Source organism: Macrobrachium rosenbergii, chromosome 10 (genome assembly GCF_040412425.1).
Source record: "Macrobrachium rosenbergii isolate ZJJX-2024 chromosome 10, ASM4041242v1, whole genome shotgun sequence".
Taxonomy (NCBI): Eukaryota; Metazoa; Arthropoda; class Malacostraca; order Decapoda; family Palaemonidae; genus Macrobrachium; species Macrobrachium rosenbergii.
In genome coordinates, this window is record NC_089750.1 from 60,503,540 (window position 1) to 60,524,120 (window position 20,581).

At 35.9% G+C, this 20,581-nt stretch overlaps 2 protein-coding genes across 6 annotated transcripts in view; one reads left to right on the plus strand and one right to left on the minus strand.

Moving 5' to 3' along the window:
* Positions 1-20,581, minus strand: part of Unc50 (Unc50 RNA binding protein) — a 52,398-nt gene that overhangs the window by 30,756 nt on the left and 1,061 nt on the right. The window contains exons 1-3 of one of the 5 annotated variants that reach the window (XM_067110322.1): positions 7,914-7,936; positions 3,081-3,206; positions 876-1,027 (exon numbers count right to left, since the gene is read on the minus strand). In XM_067110322.1, coding sequence (XP_066966423.1) covers positions 876-1,017 — 142 coding nt within the window. In that variant the 5' untranslated portion in view covers positions 1,018-1,027; positions 3,081-3,206; positions 7,914-7,936. Of the gene's footprint in view, positions 1-875; positions 1,028-3,080; positions 3,207-6,995; positions 7,298-7,373; positions 7,937-20,581 lie in introns of those variants that run through there. The other 4 variants (XM_067110320.1, XM_067110321.1, XM_067110323.1 and 1 more) reach the window with 4 other exon arrangements.
* LOC136843020 (uncharacterized) lies at positions 12,542-18,904 on the plus strand. The gene is made up of 4 exons (XM_067111008.1): positions 12,542-12,639; positions 15,216-15,431; positions 17,199-17,345; positions 18,653-18,904. The coding sequence occupies exons 1-4, from the start codon at positions 12,625-12,627 to the stop codon at positions 18,671-18,673; spliced, it is 399 nt and encodes a 132-aa protein (XP_066967109.1). The 5' UTR covers positions 12,542-12,624; the 3' UTR covers positions 18,674-18,904.

Here is a 20,581-nt window from a genome sequence, read left to right on the forward strand (position 1 = left end):
GGACCATGATCTCTTTATCCCAATTGTTTTTTACTCTGAGGAAAATACCAAATCTGGGGTATTATTTGCCCTTGTTGGTTTGGATACCAGCTGTGTTCGATATTTTAAGGTTTCAGGCTGCATCCCATTATAAAGGCACACCAACAACAGGTACCCTAATGTTGGACATCTAGCTGAAGAATGTAGCTCCCAATAAGGAATTTGCAAGAGACACAGAGAAAGAGAGAACTGAAGGATATAGCTGTGAGAGAGAGAGAGAGAGAGAGAGAGAGAGAGAGAGAGAGAGAGAGAGAGAGAGAGAGAGAGAGAGAGAGAGAGAGAGAGAGAGAGAGTGAGTGCTGGGCCATGCATACAAGTTCCTTTAAGATTGAATAAATTTCTCAAATACTAGGGGCATAACTGGAAGTTAACCTAGAGATTCGATAAAATTCTCAAAGGTATTACAAATACCACTAAAATCTTTTAATATCGTTCGTCAACCAGTAAGAATGGAAGGAATATATTACAAGATTTTGATTTCTTACACAATCACTTGTTTTGTGGACAAGCAATAAAGGATGCATAGCGTCTTAATCCATAAAACAGAACATGCCCTGCATCCAAGGACTGCTCAAAATTTATCTTCTCGGGACAATTCCTTTTATGGGGCATTAATCTAACTTTATGAACAAACTGTTACTGGATGACAGTAAAATTTGGATTGTATTACTAAAGTAGCATATGAAGTATACATACAGTACTACATTGTACATATTACAGAAACTTGACAACTGTGTCATACAATAATCAATACTCTATACAGTGCTGTTGGTAATTCAACAATCCATGCTCACGATGGAAGAACAAAAATTCTACAGTAACAATACAGTACTTACGCTTTCTGTACTGAAAATTTCTGTAGACTTTCTGTGGTGAATAAAACAAATATACCATCTGCCAAGTTGCAAATTCAAAGTCCATTTGACGGAACTTGAGAAGCCGTCGAAGGTACTTGTATCTTTTTGCTGCAGCTGTCATGCAGTCGTGTCTGGAAAGAAAGAAGGAAATTTATCATCCTGATTCATATCCTTAAATACAATTAAACATAGGAGGAATATTTTAATGTTGATCCCAAGAATTTTTGTAATACCAAAAGCACATAAATCCCCAGAATAACTTATAAAGTACTGTATAACAAACCTGTGTAAAATTCCCTAATATTACAGTCTATGCTAATAATACAACACTTACTTTTCTCTGATTCTCAAAACAGGACAAAGGTATCTGTTATAAGTGTCAATAGTCTTTAAAAAATAAGGATCTGTAAGTTTTGAAAGTGCATGTATATTGTATATGCATACACACAAATAATAAGAATGACAACACTATGACAGAACATGCACACAAGGTGAGAGAGAGAGAGAGAGAGAGAGAGAGAGAGAGAGAGAGAGAGAGAGAGAGAGAGAGAGAGAGAGAGAGAGAGAATTTAAACATCTTTCCACTTTCTCACAGCAAAGTTTTTTAAATCGACTTTTCCATTTACGCCACCGTTTATGGCTGGACAGTCAGCGAGCAACCAGCACTCTCTATTACCTTGTTCTCTTTCTACCTACCAGTAAATTTCCATCTGGTTCTTCATGATCTGGGCCTTCCTTCAAGTCACCATCCTGTAACTTTCGTATCTACTACTCCACTACCTAAATGCTCCTTTTGCTTTCTTATCACGACCGTGCTATTTTCCTCATACAATTCAGCCATGAACTTGGGATTCTGTAGTCAGACAAACTGTCGGAATTTCCTACAGTTTCTCTGCTCTCTGTAGATGCTCATTACTCTACTGCATACCACTAGGGTACCCATACCAACCAGTAATCTAGCTAGTTCCTTTCCCCTTCATCCAAACTGCTGTTACTCCACCGTCTCACATATAGTTTTTGTTGTCTTTCCATTTCTTTCATCATTTTAAGCACTGAGCAATTCTCAAATGATACTGCTCAGTCTTCAACAGTACTTCTGCCAATATCAGTATGACTACCATTTCCCAAACTATATCATTTACCTGTATATCTATTGGCATTATTATTCATTTGTGCAATATTTATAGCCTTGTTGGATAATTTGACAATTCTGTACTTTCCAAGATGAGAAGCTGGAATAGAAACATGAAAAGATCTTGGAAATGTAAAGGGGGGACACTGCATGCACCTTCGTTGAAGAATATGAAATAATTTTCAGTGATGACAAAAAAAAAAAAAAAAAATAGAAAAGCAAGAAAGAAATCTTTAAAAACAGAGCATGGAAAGGGTGCGTGACCTTGTTATGGCATTTGAGAAAATTTGCAAAATAAAAGGACAACAGCCCATGAACAAAAAACCAGAAGATGAAGAACAGCCATGGAGAAGAAATATTACCAGAAGGACACTAATAAATAAGATTCATCATGGTAAGAACATCCACCTTTGACAAGGATTCTTTTGTACAAGATATTTGCCTAGTGCATAAATAATCGAACATCTACATTTATTTTATCAGATGCCCAGTTTTTAGTAACTTTTTGAGAATAATCTAGAAGGCTGGCTCTCAAGAAGGGATGGAAGGGCACTTGGGGGGTAAAGAAAACATCATTTTGAAGAACTTGGTCCACAAAGCCTAATGAAATTATGTTTTATATAAAATTGCAAATGTGTGCAGGGCAAATTTGCCTTGGGGAATGAACTTGCCACTAAGTTTATCGTTTATAGTATTGCACTGTTACCATCAGCAGTGATTATGCTGCTCATATTTCCAAAGCCTGGATAAATAGGAAAATAACTGGAAAAGGCTCATGAAAAACTAAGAACTAAGCTACAGATTAAGTTCAGAAGTACGCAGTGTTGTTATAGATGATATACTTCATACAGCACCATTGCACCAATATTCTTTCTGAACTTTCTCTTCCTCTTTTTTTTGGAATTTTAGTCTCAACTCCAACATATAAGTTGACTATTTGCTTCAAATTTTCTCATCACAATCTAGTAACAAAAAAAAATAAAAATATTTAGGAAGCAACTGTTTGTACTCTTATATGTACAACTATTTCTAAACAAAATTAGTAGTCTAACCTGTGTGCTGCTGGTGTTGGAAGTGGAGACCCTGCTCTGTAGCTCAGAGGAGCAGTTGATGACCCCACACTTGAGGGTGAGAGGGCCCTTGAAGGAGGAGGAGATGTTTGGAACTTGTGATTCGTGCTGAAAAATAAAGTGACAATTACTTTCACTTCTGTGTTCAATTATCAAACATATGCAATTTAAGTAGCATCACAGATTTAAAAAATGGAGGCTAACTAATAAAACTATAAACTAGAAATGAACACCATTTGGAAAAAGGCAGTTTTGATCTGCACTTTGAAGCCAGAGGTAATTTTACACACAAACAGTATAATAAATTTGAAATCTAAGTGTCCTTTCAATAACCAATACAGGTACCCAAAGTAGCACCTGAAGCTTTTGGATCTTATGCCTCTATACATCTGCACATCCTGAGCTTTCTATAACAAGAATGTAAAGGTTGCAAAGAGGCCTTTTTATCCTGGATCACTCCCAATCCAGCTTGCTAAAGAGTCTCTTTTTACTACACTATGCTAAAGTTCTGGCACACTCCAGAATTGACTTGGGAGTGTCATCAAGTAAATATTATTAGCTCCTGGAATCTGATTAAAGCTTGGCTGACTATGTAGGAAAGTTACTTGCCCATGATGGCCATGTGTGCTAGCTAACTCCAATGCTCTCTTGGTGAAGGAAAAACATCACTCATATCAAGAACAGATCTCATTCTGGAGAGAATGACGTTACTTTTAAAACATAATGTGAGAGTCTGACTAGAAGCAAGAAACTGCAATACCAAAAAGTTTTCCCTGAGCCAACAGGATTTTAGTTTAAATTGAATGAATATAAAATTACTACTTTGGCATTAAAATGTACTAAAACATAACTCAATGAAGAGCGCATAAAACTTCAATTACTGACATTCTCTTCAGATGAAATTATGTATGAAAGAGACAGGTATTATTTACGACAAAAGGAACCCAAACGATAACTAAGTACTGTATCTGGAATACTGTAATGACCCTGATGGTGCCCAGCCATCTGGAGGGCTAGCAACTAATTTTATATATAAAACATGCTAAATCATTCATGTTCTATTATAATTGTGACACTGTACTGCATTCCTTTTTCCTCTGCTTTTTATTCTTATACACTTTTCCTCTTGTTGTCTGCTAATTACAGAATGGTGCCAAAAATAAAGGAGGGCCAGCCAAGTAACCAGTTTTTATATTACAAAATGTACATACACAAAATTGACTGCACTTAGTATATGGGGGTACCTGTTACAGGGATTCATGTGAGAAGCCTCCAAACACTTGTTAATTTTGGTTAGGTAAGGTAATATTGAAATGACTCTGAATACATATCAGGAGGTAACCCTAGCTTAAACTACCATGACTTTTTAAATCAAAATTTAATTGGCAACTACAGGCACAGCTGTTAAGAGTTAAGTTATGCTATGGACGGCTAAGGCACCTACTTTGGCATTCATGTTCAAAGAATTTCCACAGGGACAAAAACCACCAACAATAACATAAATTAATTTCCTGCCCAACACATGAACCAATTGTGTTCTGAGCTTTTCTTACAATTATTTTTAAGGTAAACCATTCAATTTTGTTTTCTATAATCCTATAACTAATAATTTACATATAAAACAGTGGGAACTGGGGTTTCTGAGTCAGGAAAAATAAAAAACAAGTGAATAACAATGAAATTTTTAAAAATTAAGATTCAAGCATGTAATCACAAAAAAACATGAACAAATCCAGAAACAGAAAACATGTAAAAGTGACCATGACCTATGGATGCTGCACCCTATCTGGCTGGAATGCGGAGGGGGCTTTATCCTCTCTTGGACCCCATAACACATGGCTCTTTGGATGTTACTAACATTTCAGTCATTTTCAGAAAATGTACTTGCAAAACAATGACATTTTAGGAAATTGTACTTGCAAAATAATGTAATTTCCAAAAGCTACTTCTCAAATACTGACTTCAACACATATCTATCATTGATATGCCAAATATAGACTTCAACACAAGTAAAATTTCCTGAAGTTTATGTTTCACTTATTTTGGAACAATGCTACTGATGGTTTTCCTGCCGAGAAAAAAAAATTCAATACATACAGTATCTGTACTGGTGAAACTAAACTTATAAATTTAAATGGCAACCTTTAAAAATGTTTTAATTATGGATATTCCACTTCCAAAGGAAATCTGAGGGGATCTTTAAAATATCGATGAACTTCATCGTATGAACTTATGAGGAAGAGAATCACTGAGAACATCAACTGAGTACTTAGAATACTGACAAAGCCTCCACATTTTAATCCATGAGTTGTCTTCCATGCTCTGGAAAAAATGCCAAAATCATCATTCAGCAACTAATTTTAATTTGGTCTTAGTGAGAAACTGACCTTAATAAAGCTTATGGTGGAGCCATTTAAGTAAAAATTTTACAACTTGCTCAGAACTGAAATCAAAACTTGAAATTTGGTTTATGTTCTACTTGATATTTATTCCCATCAGAAATTCCTGTGTTAACCCTTTAACCCACCAGTTCAGCTAACAATTTGGGGAAATCAGTGGGGAATCTCAAAAGTTTTTTGGTGGAGAAAAAGAAAAACAAGAACTACACAGACACATCCTCAACTAACCTCTACACCATTGGGTCCTACCTGGCTGTAGCTTTTACAAGGGTTCACCATTTCCTAACCAGCAAACTGTGGGGCAAACTGCTAACTGGACATGGGGGATGGGCACCTTTTTTATATACAGCCTATCTTACATGGCACAATTTAGTCATAGGAATGACAACAGCTGATATACTACCAATGATGTCTATTCTCACGGAAAACACACTATTCTTTGCACAAAAAGGCAGCCAACACTTTACAATTCTTGATTTTCATGAAACTCTGTAGTTTCTAGTGATAAACAGTTAACTTCCACCACATTGGGTACCAATGACCAGAATGATCAATAAACGAGGCAGAAAGTTTCAAACCACGTGTAAAGAACCAAAAAACAATCATATGACTGACTGACTGATGAATATAGTTAAGAAACTATTCATCACAGACTAATGATACTGTTGACTAATATTAGAGATTAAATGGATTTCAGCACAATTGACTTATTACTCCCAAAAAATTTATCATTAATATGTCAAAACTGCCATACTGATAAGCGCAAGTAATAATTTTGGTAACCTACCAATACCTTAGTAAATATACCATTGTGTCACATGCAAGTTATAGATATGACTGAAGGAGCATTTTCCCCTCATGGACACATTTACCAGTACATACATTAGGCCTACAGCTTTATGAACTCTTTATATCTCAACTCCATCTCAGTGTTTTCATAAGTACATAATAGAATCTTAAGAGGTCCTTCCCAAACTCTCGGAAAGTTGACAAACAGTTTATATATATGAAATGTGCCACAACATTTTGATTGCACAGTCTCTTTATTTTCATGCCTGAATTAGGCCTAATATTCCAGCGTTTCTTTAGCAGCTGAAAACTTGACAAGTTGTGAAGGTGAAGTTATAAATTGTACTTTAGGGCTCTGCAAAGCACCTCATCCTTATCAAACTTCAAAAAGACACAAAGTGTTGTTAGTGTCCCACAGGTGGTGAGTAGAGAAAAAGAGGTCTTCAAAACAATTCTAGGCCAAGCCTTAGGGGAGGAGAAGAAATGTTCAACAACAGGCTAATAGCCTCATCAAAGTATAAACGTTGTATTGAATAAACTGTGCATAACTGTAATTTTATCAGATCACAGTTTTACACAGTTAGCCTAGGCTATGCATAAAAAAAGGAATATTACTTAGCCTAAGCAATTACAATCCATGTTATATCTAGTTTAGGCCTATTCTCTAGCAAGTAAATAAATTGCAATACCTTTTTGCTTCGACACATACCATTCGCTGAATGTGAAAAACACTGGCCTTAGCCTCTGGGGTCACTTGTGAAATAACACCCTTCCCTTTAGTAGGTCTATCCTAAATCACGAAGAAAAATGAATCACGTGCCCATTACCTGGCACACGATTAGTTTTTCCTTTTGATGCTTATGCAGACACGTCGAGAATGGGCAAAAAGCACTCTAGGGTTGCTCAGACTAGGCGTCGCACAATGTTCATTTTAGACTACCACTAATTTACAGTAAAGGTGTAATCTAGGCTACGCTACCACGTAGCCTAATCAGAGGCTGCCATGCTAATGCTAAGCAGATCTCATAGTCTACCAGTTAAAACTGCTCAGATACCATAATCCGTTATTAGGAAGACAATTTCTTACCTCATAGTAAATGCATGGAAAAATTTTTTATCCGTAAGTACATTAGTCGCACTCTAGACGTAGTTTAGGGGAGGGGGTAGAAAAGGTTTGTTTTCGTCGCTTTGGTGACAAAGACAAACTAACCAACTTTCGCAAATGTCATTGGTATTACTCCCTGTGAAATTTGCTTGCACAAATATAAATGTCCTTGCTCCTTGTCGTCTATAAATTAAATTAAAACATTTAAAAAACGAAAAGAATCGAAGAGTCAAAAGTAACAATAATTTCGACTCCCCAAACTGTACAATTACAAAGGGAGTGGATAAATGACTATTCTGTCAACGTCACAGGTTTTCATGACGAATATCGTGAATAATCTGCCTTGCACTTCTTGCACATTTCTTCGTTTACTTAGTATTCAGACCCGATTAAACTTTTAAATTTTCACTCACTGAAACTATGGCTGATAATATCAAGAATGCAGCGATTATTACTTTAAACAGAATAAAAAAATCGCGTATGTACATATGCAACCTCGAATAACGAAACTCGCAGACTTACTGTTCACGAATCGCAGGTGGGCATCACTTTCTTATCTAAAAGTTTGTAAACAGGATCGACCTGAACAGACATTCTCTTTAATGGATAAAGATTTAGACATGATAATTGCGCTTACCGTAGTTCTTCAGTGTATTGTAATTATTTTATTTCTAAGCAATGGGTCAATCAGGACCCACTGGTTCTGGGGTCACCTAATTAATAACCACGAATGGAGACCAGTGTATTGTGTATACTGTAATTGGGGCAACATTTCGGAGAGAACACTAGAAACGTATCTGAAGTGACTTTGGGTGGTAGTTAGTAAGAAATCATAATTATAGCATGCCTAAGACTGAACTGAAAAGTATTTATTCTCCCTTGAAAACAAACACGAAGCAGCGGCACCACAACAGTCATTTACATTGATATAACTAAGTACAATAGTTTAAGATTTTAACGAAAATTTCATTTTACACAAACTAGCTACCTATGGTTATACTAAACTTCGTTAATGATTTACCTGATAACATTCTTCACCTGACAAATGAATGCAAACACACACACACACTATATACATACATATATATATATATATATATATATATATATATATATATATATATATATATATATATATATATTTTCATATATACAGTATATATATACAAAAATATATAAATATATATATATATATATATATATATATATATATATAAAGGATAATGTACTGTATTTTCATCAGGCAAATACAGTAAACATATAGGAAAAAGGATAGATCAGCGGAAAAATTCAGGAAGGTAACTAATTTTAATCAATTCAATTAAGGACATAAGCATAAGTAAAAAGGATGATGTACTGTACACCTGGACTTGAACCAAGTAGTAGTTTAAATCAATTTTCATGAAGGCCTACATACGCCCATTACTAGTATCTACATCACATGTGGCTTACAAGTTCTTTACAGAAATGATAAAAGGTACAAGCACTGACAAAAAGTAAAAGTAGAGACAATAATGAATAACACACACACACACACACACACACACACACACACACACACACACATACATATATATATATATATATATATATATATATATATATATATATATATATATATATATATATATACTGTATACATATATATATATACTGTATATATATATATATATATATATATATATATATATATATATATCCATTATTGTCTCTACTTTTAAATTTTGTCAGTGTTTGTACCTCTTATCATTACTATAAAGAACTTATAAGCCACATGTGATGTATGTTCTAGTAATGGCCATCTGTACATGAAATATATATGTATGTGTAGGGAATAGAGTCTCCCAGTAACAAACCACGAATCAGTTATAATTTCCTTTCGGTATTATTTCCGAGGTAGAACGAACTGGAATATTAAACATTTGCAACTTAATGTTTGAGAATAAGAAATTTCATATATGTACTAATATATGTATATATATATATATATATATATATATATATATATATATATATATATATATATATATATATATATATATATATATATATAAATTTCCTTATGAGCATATTACTCATAAAAAAACCTGTACTCATATGTGTGTTCAATATAAGTATGGAATCTTTTTACAGTGCAAATAAGGAATTATGTAGGAATGTTGATCAACGACGTCGGTTCGCCACATACTCAGAACAGCAACGCTTTATGATTTTCGTTCCGTTACCTGAAGAGTTTGTACCTTCTCGATGTACAGTACGTATAAGAGAGAAAAAGATAGGCCGATCATTTTAAGTTTCTCTCTCTCTCTCTCTCTCTCTCTCTCTCTCTCTCTCTCAGTGAGTGCTTTGTGGTGTTGTACCGGAACTGGAGACCACACTTCATGTTGCTGGAAGCCAACTGACTTCAGGGTTTAACGTCCAGAAGTTCATCTCCTCCAGATACTGGATTTTTTTTTGTTTAGTTCGTTGTCAATGTACAGTAAATCTTCTAAATAGGGCAATTTTGAAACTTCAGCCCCCTACGAAAAGCTTCGCAGATTCGCCGAATCTTCGTTTGATTATCGGTACGACATTATCTCTCCTGAGAAAAGCTACTACTGTTACATTTGCTAAATCACGGATTAACCCTTTGTAGAAAATTTTCACAAAATTAACCGATACCTAAACCTGCAAAACTGGTTTTGTATAAATTATTGATCTATTCGCTACTCTTCAACCGGGCCATACAGAAAGCAGGTATTTTAAAAAGTGATTTGGGTGCTTAAAATACTTGTTAGTATACTCTGTACTCCTGCGTATGAAACTACCAAAAGAATTTCATTCAAAGTTAATGTACTTATTTACTTCCGCCAACAATGTAGGAGGGCAGTTAAGTAGTTGCCCCTCTTAGTATCTGTCTGTTATCTGCAGGGTTATTTAAAAAAGAGCTAATGATGGATTTCAATAAAGCTTCTTGTGGATGTGGGCTATGGAACAAGCTAGGGGGTTGATTCTATTTTGTGATGAATCCAGATCTAAATGCGGATCAGGATTGTTTTGGCGTTGGCGGGGTTACGCACTGATGAGTGATTGTTAATGTTACGGAATCTTTGAGTGTTTTTTTTTCTTACTAACGCGTGAACTTTTTCTTTTATCAGTTAACATACTTCACAAATAAAAATAAAATTCATATAAAATAACCAGAATGATTATATTAACATAGATGCAATTAAAAGGATATTGTTAAAACCATCAGTTACAACTGTGGTTGTTTCATTTCCATAAACAGATTTCAATAACCATCTGGAATAGTTTAGCTTACCTTCAAGCAGAGTAAAGGTTCCTTTTCATCAAGATTCTTGAAACTACTACTCCATGTGCAATTCACATGCTTGCATATTAGTACTGCCTTTAACTAATACTCTTAATCACAGAATTATCAAGCTGTCAGCACCGAACACTGATTTTAGAAAAATTAAGTATACCTTAGTTTAACCAGACCACTGAGCTGATTAACAGCTCTCCTGGGGCTGGCACGAAGGATTAGACTTATTTAACGTGGCTAAGAACCAATTGGTTACTTAGCAACGGGACCTACAGCTTATTGTGGAATCCGAACCATATTATAGCGAGAAATGAACTTCCTTTCCTCGCACATTGATAAAACAGTCTGCTGTGATGTTGGGTAAGCTCTGTCTTTACCTGTGCATTCAAATACACTTTCCATGAACCCAGATGTGCTATGAGTCTAAAGTAGGGACACAGCCAATCCGATAAAGTAAACTATTAATTTGACAAAAAAAAACTTTAGTTTAAAAACTGCCATTAATCTTCTGGAATTATTGACGATGCAAATAAGCAGCACATCTGAACGCGTTTTCAGAAAGTGAATTCGATTTCATTTTGTAGAATACTTGTTTTAACGGTCTCTAGCTAATCAACTCTCTAAAATTAAACTGTTTGGGTTCATTTCATAGGTGCAAAATTGTTTAAATAAATTCTAACCGGTAAATAGTCCGTGCACATTCAATTACGTCTTTTCTAATTACTGCTGTGACACAAAAATTTTCTGATCGTCCATTATCGGAATTTTGCGTTCGCAATATTTTCACGATTTACGTCAATTACTCTCTCAGTACGATTTCGGCTTCCGCGTTTTAGATGATGAAACATAATGGGTCCGTCTATGTTCTATTCTAACAAGTTTTTCTTTCAGAGCTTTCTCGTTCTTATTCAGTTTTTAAGACCAAAGCAGGTGTGAAGGAAGGTTGGTTGGCAGGGGACAGCTGTTTGGTAAACCAATTAGAAAGTTACGTTTAAAGCAACAGGTATAACAACTTCCATGCTTGTAGTTGTCGATACCCAATCTAAATAACTTACTGTACAACATAACTTATTCATAAATATTTGTTACTTGTTAATATTAATATCAGTCTAACTAGCTAGTACTGAAAATTATACATCTTGGAATTTAGTTTTTTTTTTCTTGGTGCGCGGGTGAAGGGGTACCGTCAAAATATCCAGAGGGTCATTCGGCGTTCTATCAGTAATTAGTCACTACCTTGTTAAACAAGGCAATTTTTAGCATTCCCATCAATAAACACTGATAGCTTCTTCACAATTTCTTTCATTAACTTTTTCTAGCAATGGCAATAGTGTTACGAAAATAACTGCAAGGTGTTCATTCTATATTACGCAATGAACAATACTCAAAATCTGTCAAATGCTTCTAATTCGAAAATATGAGTTTAGAGAATCCTTTTTATTTCCTTGCAAACAACTCGTACGCTTTTCACAATTATTATGTATTAATCACGAACAACCGATGTTAACACAACCAAAATTCAAGTTTTTGATTGTAGGGTTTTACGCCCAACTCCTAAAACAATCGTTAGTGCAGAAGGTTGCAGCTGATTAAGGGTGATAACTGGAAAAGTTTTAGTTGATTTGATAACATGAAATTGTATGTTATGGTAGACTGGTGGATATGAAGACGGAAGGCGGCCACCCACCCCACATCCTCTAGGAGCAAGGGCGCACGCAAGACTCGCGTTAATGGCGTAGTATTTGTCAAGGTGTCGGCTAGCTGGTAATAAGTGCCGTAATTCAGTGGTTGAGGTGGTTATATAATGCATGTCTTAAGGGAAAAAAGTTCACAAGAAACAGGTAAGAGACGAGTAGATGAATGGTAGTAATAACACGTTTGAATTTCTGAAGAGGTTCTTTAAAAGGGTATTGACCGCGAGTGCGAAAAATGACAGTCAGCTTGGTAAGGAAAGAACAGTGAATTTCGACAAAGCAATAATGAGTAGGTCAAGCATTCTTTAAAAAACTATTAGGTGAAAAGTTTGAAAGTCGTTAGAAAAGTCTATCTGTGGTGTAAATGAAAGCAGAGTGCACTAAGGCTGATAATGCGTTGTCAAGAGTTGAGGATGTTTATTGCAGCTTTCTGAGTGTTCAGAGTTTCTTGGGGCTCAAAGTGACGCTTTCGCAAAAGCCTTAAGAATTGTTAGTTTAGTATCTAATAAGTCTGAAGCGAAAAATGTTGACGACATTATCACTGAAATTTTATATGAATGAAATGAGAAAGGCGAAACAACAAAAAATGAAGGTGTACAGGTATGTTTGTGGGATAAGAAATAGTGTTAAAAATTAGCTCTGATTAACTGTGGTCTTAAGATCATACGGTACTGACTGGTGATGGCAAAGAGAGTTACAGAGTTCAGTGAAAGAGTCTTGGTGGCCCTCCCCCACAAAGGGGGAAGCAATTCCGGTAAATTGTGGAATAACAATACAAAAGGTCTAATGAAATTAAAACCGAAGTCTTTGTTGAGCCAAAGACTTATGAAATTTGAATGTAGACTGGGTAAAGAAAGGTATAAAAAAACTGAATGCAAGTAATCCTGAGGTTTTTGTTCAACCAGTGGACTTTTCTGATGCTCAGTGTTCTCATCGTCATCAACACCGTGCAAAGCAAAGGGTCTCCGTGAAATTCCGCTACTCACTTTTTTCCCGAGCTTTCACTTCCACAAATCTCCATTCACTTTCAGCTTGTCTAATAGTTCTCCTCCAGTTAGTTCGAGTTCGTCCAACGCCTCTGGAGCCTACAGCAGGCCCATTTGACGCTATCACATACCATCCTCCCAGAGGTTGTGCGGAGGACATTTTAAGCACCTCATCTTTATCTCATCTGCATTTGGAGCTTCTGCTATTTCCTTTGTGGTATCCTTTTTGACTATCCTGCCATCTGACTACTAATATTCTTAAAGCCTTATTGTCAAATCGACAATATCTGTAAAGGTATGGTTTCATTGCCATACCATGATTTATGTCTTATAGTAATACCAATCGCACTAGACATATTCTTACTTGTGTATGTAACATCAGTCTACTTAATTTCCAAATCTTATTCACTCTCTTTATAGTTTTAATCTTTTAATCTTTCGCTAAAGTTCAACCCAAGAGAACCTAAATCCTAAATTGTCGAAATTATTCAAGGCCAAATTCCAGTGAAGGATATGAAAAAATTAATAATATGTACAATAGCAACATACGCTTCACACCGTAAGGAGTTGCAATAAACAATGTTCTCGGCAGCCTCCTAACATCCGACTGCAAGAAATGTAGCGGTCAGGTGAGTCAAGATGACTTCCGGTCATTATACTTATGTTTTGTGAGCGGAGAGAGAGAGAGAGAGAGAGAGAGAGAGAGAGAGAGAGAGAGAGAGAGAGAGAGAGAGAGAGAGAGAGCCGGCTCGAAGAATAAAACGAGAGCTGTAATCGCCTGACCACCATTCACACGTCAGCCGTCTCGCAGACTACAATGGTAAGCTTCATTCGAAAAAAGTTGCTAATTTGTTTAATGCCGTTTACCTTCATTCCTTGCGACTTATTTGAGAACGTTACTTGTGGTGTTGTATACACTCATTTGGGTGTGCCTTTGCTTTTTTTTTTATGTCATGAGTATTTTGCTTGCTACTCTACTTTTTTCGCATTTTGACATTACTTTCTGTGAAGGCTTACTTTAGCAAGTCAATGGGACCTTGGCTTGTCCAGTTGTGTGTGTAAGTACGTCTAATAATAATGATAATAATAACCCAGTTCTTTTTGTTTTTTCTTATTGTGATATGTATATTATTACTTCAGGGGTTGGTTTAAATTAAGCTGGCTTTACTAGCATTAACATTTGCCTCAGGTAAATGTGATAAAGCAGGAAAGGAGTAGGGGTCTGGTGTGGACCTCCGGACTCTGTCAACCTAGAGAGACGAAAGTAGCCTATATCGAATGAAGAGTTCAGGTAAAGGCGCCAAGGAAGTGAGATTTAGCTTATCCAATATTGTGATGTCAAAGTTGACTTGTTAATGCAAAGTGACCATGAAATAAGGTTAGTTTCTATTGAGAGCTCTTGAATAACCATTTGTTTGTTAACAGCAACAGGCACTGCCACATTAATCAACAAAACTGCTAAAACAAGATGAAAACTACTAAACAGAAAAATGTCCAGAGTTTTAACTTCGCAAATTAATCTAAACTCATAAACCTATACTTCGTTTAGTTATGAGTTTGGATTAAAACAAACTGATTCCATTAGAGATAACTTCGCAGCATCAGCTCTAGGCCCTGCAGAAGTCTATAAGCAAAGATATCGATGTGTCGGGGATTAAGAAGCCCAGCTTGAATCGAACTTTCATTACTCTGGCCCATGTAGGGAGCAGAAACTGCGTCTATGGCTGTTGAGTGAGGCCTTCTACTTTTATATTTTACCCAACATCAGCCACTTCGGCCGATGAATAATTTAACTATAAAATTCTCAAGACGTAACTGCATTCTCGACTACACATTTCAGAGTGGCCTTCGTTGCTTCTTCATGGCGATCGTGGTGTTGAGTCTGGAGTGGAATTCGTTGGGTTTACCGACGTCCTCATCTGCACTTTGCGAAGGCGGCTGCAGAAGCGGACGACCTCAGAGCATCAGCATGGGCGGAACTCACAGTTTCAGCAGGGGATCAGATGGGACGATCAGGGGCGTCTGTTCGTTCAATGTGTCTGATACCGTCGTTAAGGTAGGACTTTCTTTGCGTTATATTCTATTGGACTGGTTGTCCTTACTTGTCGTTGTCTTTATAATGTCTTTTCTTAGGCCGTCATTTATCCATTAGTGGGAAACTCACTTCATTCGCCCTTAAGAGCTTACAATTTTCTCAAATTACTTCGTCTTCGGTATCATAGCTGGTTTTAAATAATAATCTCTTGTTGAATTTATCATTGATATTACGGATTTTAAATGCAGCTCAATTTATAATTTACCCTGGCGTTTGTGGTGATTTACCATTTTCAAGAGGATTTCATAGCAGTATGACATATATCTATTTTCGCCTTTAAATTATGCACTTGTTATGACTCTACGAATGATATTGCTTTAAGAATAACCGTCTGGTTTGTCAACTTCATTATACCACAAATAAAGGAATCCCTTGTAGTGCGACTGATAAAATTTAATTATTTCTATGTGGTGAAGTGTTTATATATACCTAAACATTTAAATTAAAATGCGACCATTTATTTCTTTAAAAACAATGATCCAACTTCCAACCATATATTCATTTTAGGTCACCAGTATAAAGTACAATTCCTCACAAGAAAAGGTCACCATGGTACACTTTCATTCTACCTGATGTCCTGGCATGGCGACGTGTTTCTTTATTTCATACTTAGGCCTACAGCTTTATTCCTGTGTAAGAACATTTCTGGATTTTATCTTAATTGTTTTGTTATGTTGTCGATACTAAACATTTCATCCTATCCAGAGTTCGGGCTTAGCAAGTCCTTTTTCTTCACCTTCTAATGATATCTCATTTATCTGCCTGTTAATCTTTCCTTCGGCTCTGCTTCATCTCTTAATGATTTATCTCCAACTCCAGTTTACCTCTTTAACTCATGCTTGGTTGGCTGATCAAAATTAAGCCAGCCATTTGCCCGCAACGGCTCTTGCTTCTAGAGCAGCCTATAATACTCAAGCTTTAGTGAGGATTCAGTCCTCTAATGTTTGCTCCCTCAAGTACCATTTGCCTACTCTCAAATATTAACAGTAATATATAATCCACAGTTATATATTTGTACATATATTTAAAAATATCTGGACAGATAGCTTTCGGGAATCTGTTCGACCAGATTCCCGAAAGCTATCTGTACAGATCTATCTTTAAATGTATGTACATATACATAACTGTGGATTTGTTTTTCCATTTGAAGACTCATGCTGCTTCGAGTATTTTTTAATTAACAGTAATTTTTAAATCGTACTTGACGAGGAGAATACATAACTTTGGCTCAGTTCAGGAGCCTTTGCTACTTTATTAATCACATTTTCCGGCCTGCTTAATGAAAATGTCATTCAAGGCTCCCGCTCTTCACTGGATGTTGTAGTTACATCAAATTCTTTTCAGGGAGTTCATGTGGTTCACATTGCTAAATTCTCTGTTAACCCTTAATCGTCTCTGCTTGGAATAATGTTCTCATGCTTGGAGTGTGTTTTTCCGTTTAATTTCCCCACAGAACTGAAGATCGCATTTTGTCACCATGATCTCGATTGTCTTCTTTCTCTACAGGTAACTTATTCAGATGATCACGGGAAACATCAGCTAAAATGAAACCTGACATCAACAGATGTTCTTTACTTTGGCAATATGATCTGGAATATCCGCTCGTCTTCTTCCTTTACAGATATGTAATTTAAATCTTTTGGGGGAATATTACAACAAACTAAAACCGCACATAGATCTTTGTCTACATGACCTTTGACGCATTTACATTTTCTCTTTTCTTTACAGATAACCTATTCAGAAGATCGCTTTGGGAACATCATAGCCAACGCAAAACCCGGTACCGACAGCGAAGATGATCCTCTGGCCCAGCTCGAGCAATGCAGATCTGCTGTAGAAGGGGCAGGCAATGACCTGAGAAAGCGGCTGGTGGAGGTAAGTTTTTGTAATATCCTCTGACTGGTCACTAAGGGCTAAAAGTTTGGGATAATTAGGTGGAAAATTAGGGCAGCTGTATTTTTTTCATATCCAGTCTTTTTTTTTATTCGAATATAATGGTTCTTACTAAGTTTTCTCAGACTGTCACTTGATGGGCCGGAGTTCAATTACCCCGGCCAGCTGATGAAGAGTTAGAGGAATTTATTTGTGGTGATAGAAATTAATTTCTCGCTATAATGTGGTTCGGATTCCACAATAAACTGTAGATCCCGTTGCTAAGTAACCAATTGGTTCTTAGCCACGTAAAATAAGTCTAATCCTTCGGGCCAGCCCTAGGAGAGCTGTTAATCAGCTCAGTGGTCTGGTAAAACTAAGGTATACTTAACTTAAATCATATATGCGCATCTCTTCTATGGAAGATGCCGAATTTATGGCCTTTCTTTTCAAATAATCTATGAACGTCTGGTCCTGTTGAATAATAATATTAGGCACGTTTTTATTTTGTGGCAAAAATGGATTATTCAAGAAATTTGTTATTCATTTAAGAATGCTGTATACTAGATAATTATGCTTTTATATCAGAATGGGGAGCCTCTCTGCTTTCAATCGTAACGTTCACATTTTCAAAAAGACACATCGTTACCATGATATTCCCTTACAGTTCTCATTTAAACCTGCCATGCTCCTCGCTGCAGTGTAAACGAACTGCTTTTCTTTCAGCAGTTATTTTTGTCCAGGTATCTGCACCTTAATTGTCCATTCGAACACCTCAGCTTTCTTTGACGTATCTAATGATAACTGAAAACACTTGTCTATGTTGCCTTTGAACTTTGCTAAGCTCAGGCCTTTTTAAAAATCGTTTAAATCAGTTCTAGTAAAGAGAGAATATACTCGGAATCCATATGTGGACTTAGTAAATTTGGGTTCGTTTCTAGGGCACTGTCATGTAGTGTTAATGGCCAAGCCCTGTGAAATATCAAACGTATTTGAAACCTGCAACAAACCTTAACGGTACAGTGTGCATGAGACAAAAGAACATAATGAGGCCCTGAAGTCAATGATAAAAGAATATAGAGAAACATTCATTGTATAATAATTCTCCTGACTATAATTACTTGGGAGTTTTGATTGTTATATATGAATTGTGAACATGCTACTGACTTAAAATCTGATTTTATCGCTAGTTATTGCTAACAATAAATGGGTCTACATCGTGGATAGCCATAGAAATTGTAACACCAGTTTATATCAAATCAGTGAATCAAGTTACCCGTTTTCTTATTCCATTGTTATTCCTTTTTCAGATCAGAAGAAAATCTGGGTAGCCGACGTTCAGTGCAGTCCTCACACAGTTTCCTTAATATAAATGAACGGACCAAGTTTGGCCCCTGAGTTCATTTACAATTCTTGCTTGGTTTGCTTACATGTGTTCCTGTCACGCATACACACACACAGAATGTATGAATGTATATTGTTGGAATAATTTAAGTGTTTTAAAATTCTTCCTGTTTTCTGAAGTTGAGCGTTGTTACAAAAAATATATTTATCCGTTCAAAGTAGTTTACTTCCACCTTCCCATGAATCATACGTATTCAAAACCTCATTCTGAATTACATCACGGTCCGAAGTAAGCTAGTGTCATCAAATTTAAGTTCCTATCTTATTGCGCCACAACTGCTATCCATCATTCCAATATTATTTCCTCTTTTAAAACTCAAGATTAAGAAACGATTTTACAGCACGCGATGGCGTAGTTTCATTTAATTCTTATTTTTATTTTTTTCTAAGACTCTTTCGGAGTCAGGTATTTTGGGGAAATGAACACATAACCACCTACGGTAGGTTATACTGTAGCCATGTCTACAATACACCTGGTTCATCTATCAATAGCCTAGTGCATAATGTGTATTTTCTTAATCAAACAAGTTGACTAAACTTCGCATAATGAGACTAAACATGTCCAATTCTTCCAACCTTTCATAACAAATAATTGCTAAATGGCATTTGCACATTATCATCCTGTTAACTTGAGCATTTCTCATTAGGATCCTTCAGTAAAGACAGAATCTGACCCGGAAAGCCACTGAAAAGTGATGCGAATCCGTAAAACGTAACTCTGAAGTGTACTTGGTAACGTACTATAAATGTTGACCTTACTGGTTTTCATTCTTGGTTTCTTTCAAATAGATATGGCACTTTTGACAATGTACGAAAGAAAACTTTTAACTAACGAACAAACGGGGGACCACCAGATTGACCATATGGCGGCTAATAAGGCTTCTAAAATTAAACAAGACAAATGTTATGAAGATGAGCTATTCTCGCCGGCACATTTGGTCTAGGTCCACAGCATGGCCCCCTAATTACCTTTCGCACCTTTTCGTACTTGGAGCAATGGCCCATGCTAAGATTCGCCAGTTCAATCTAACAACCATCAATCTAAGACTGTTTCATTTTCAAATTCCATAAAGTTAAAATTGACAAATTTCCAGAATGTGAGGGAAAGGTCGTTATGACTACTAGGGTTTACATAATACAAAAAAGATAATTTATTACGGAAAATAATGGTTTAGATGAAGGTATGTGGTGGGGAAAGGCATAAGGTAGCTATGGCTAGATGGAGATAGAGCCAAGAAAGAGTCTTGGAAGAAAATGCTGTAAGATCTGCAAGCGATTATTATAAAAAAAAAAGTATTAATTATAACCTACATGGATATGGTGGATCCTTAATATCTTTAGGAAGGTGTTTTCCCCTGAACCGCAACTTTCTATGATATTTGATACTATTTTCTCCCCTTTAGTTACAACTGTCTAAATCTGCGTAATTCAATTATTCCGACGTTACTGTGCGTACCGTACAATACCAATATACTAGGAATGGATATATGTCCAACACTAAGAATGGTTATAATTCCTGTATACGAAGAATATATCTATAATTCCAGTATACCAAGAGTGTTATAATTTTCATATACTAAGAATATTTATAATTCAGTATATTAATAATGGTTATATAACATCATATCAAGAGTAATTCTCATTCCATCATACTAAAAATGCTTAGTTGAAATATACGAAGAACCTTACTGTATTAAACCCCTATACAAGTAGAGTAATTGCAATATACGCTGAATGAAATTCTGGTACCTTACATAGGTAAATTTTTACGACAGCGTTAACTTTCATGGTCTGTTTAACAACCAACACTTTGGCTGCCGTTAAAGTCGAATTTA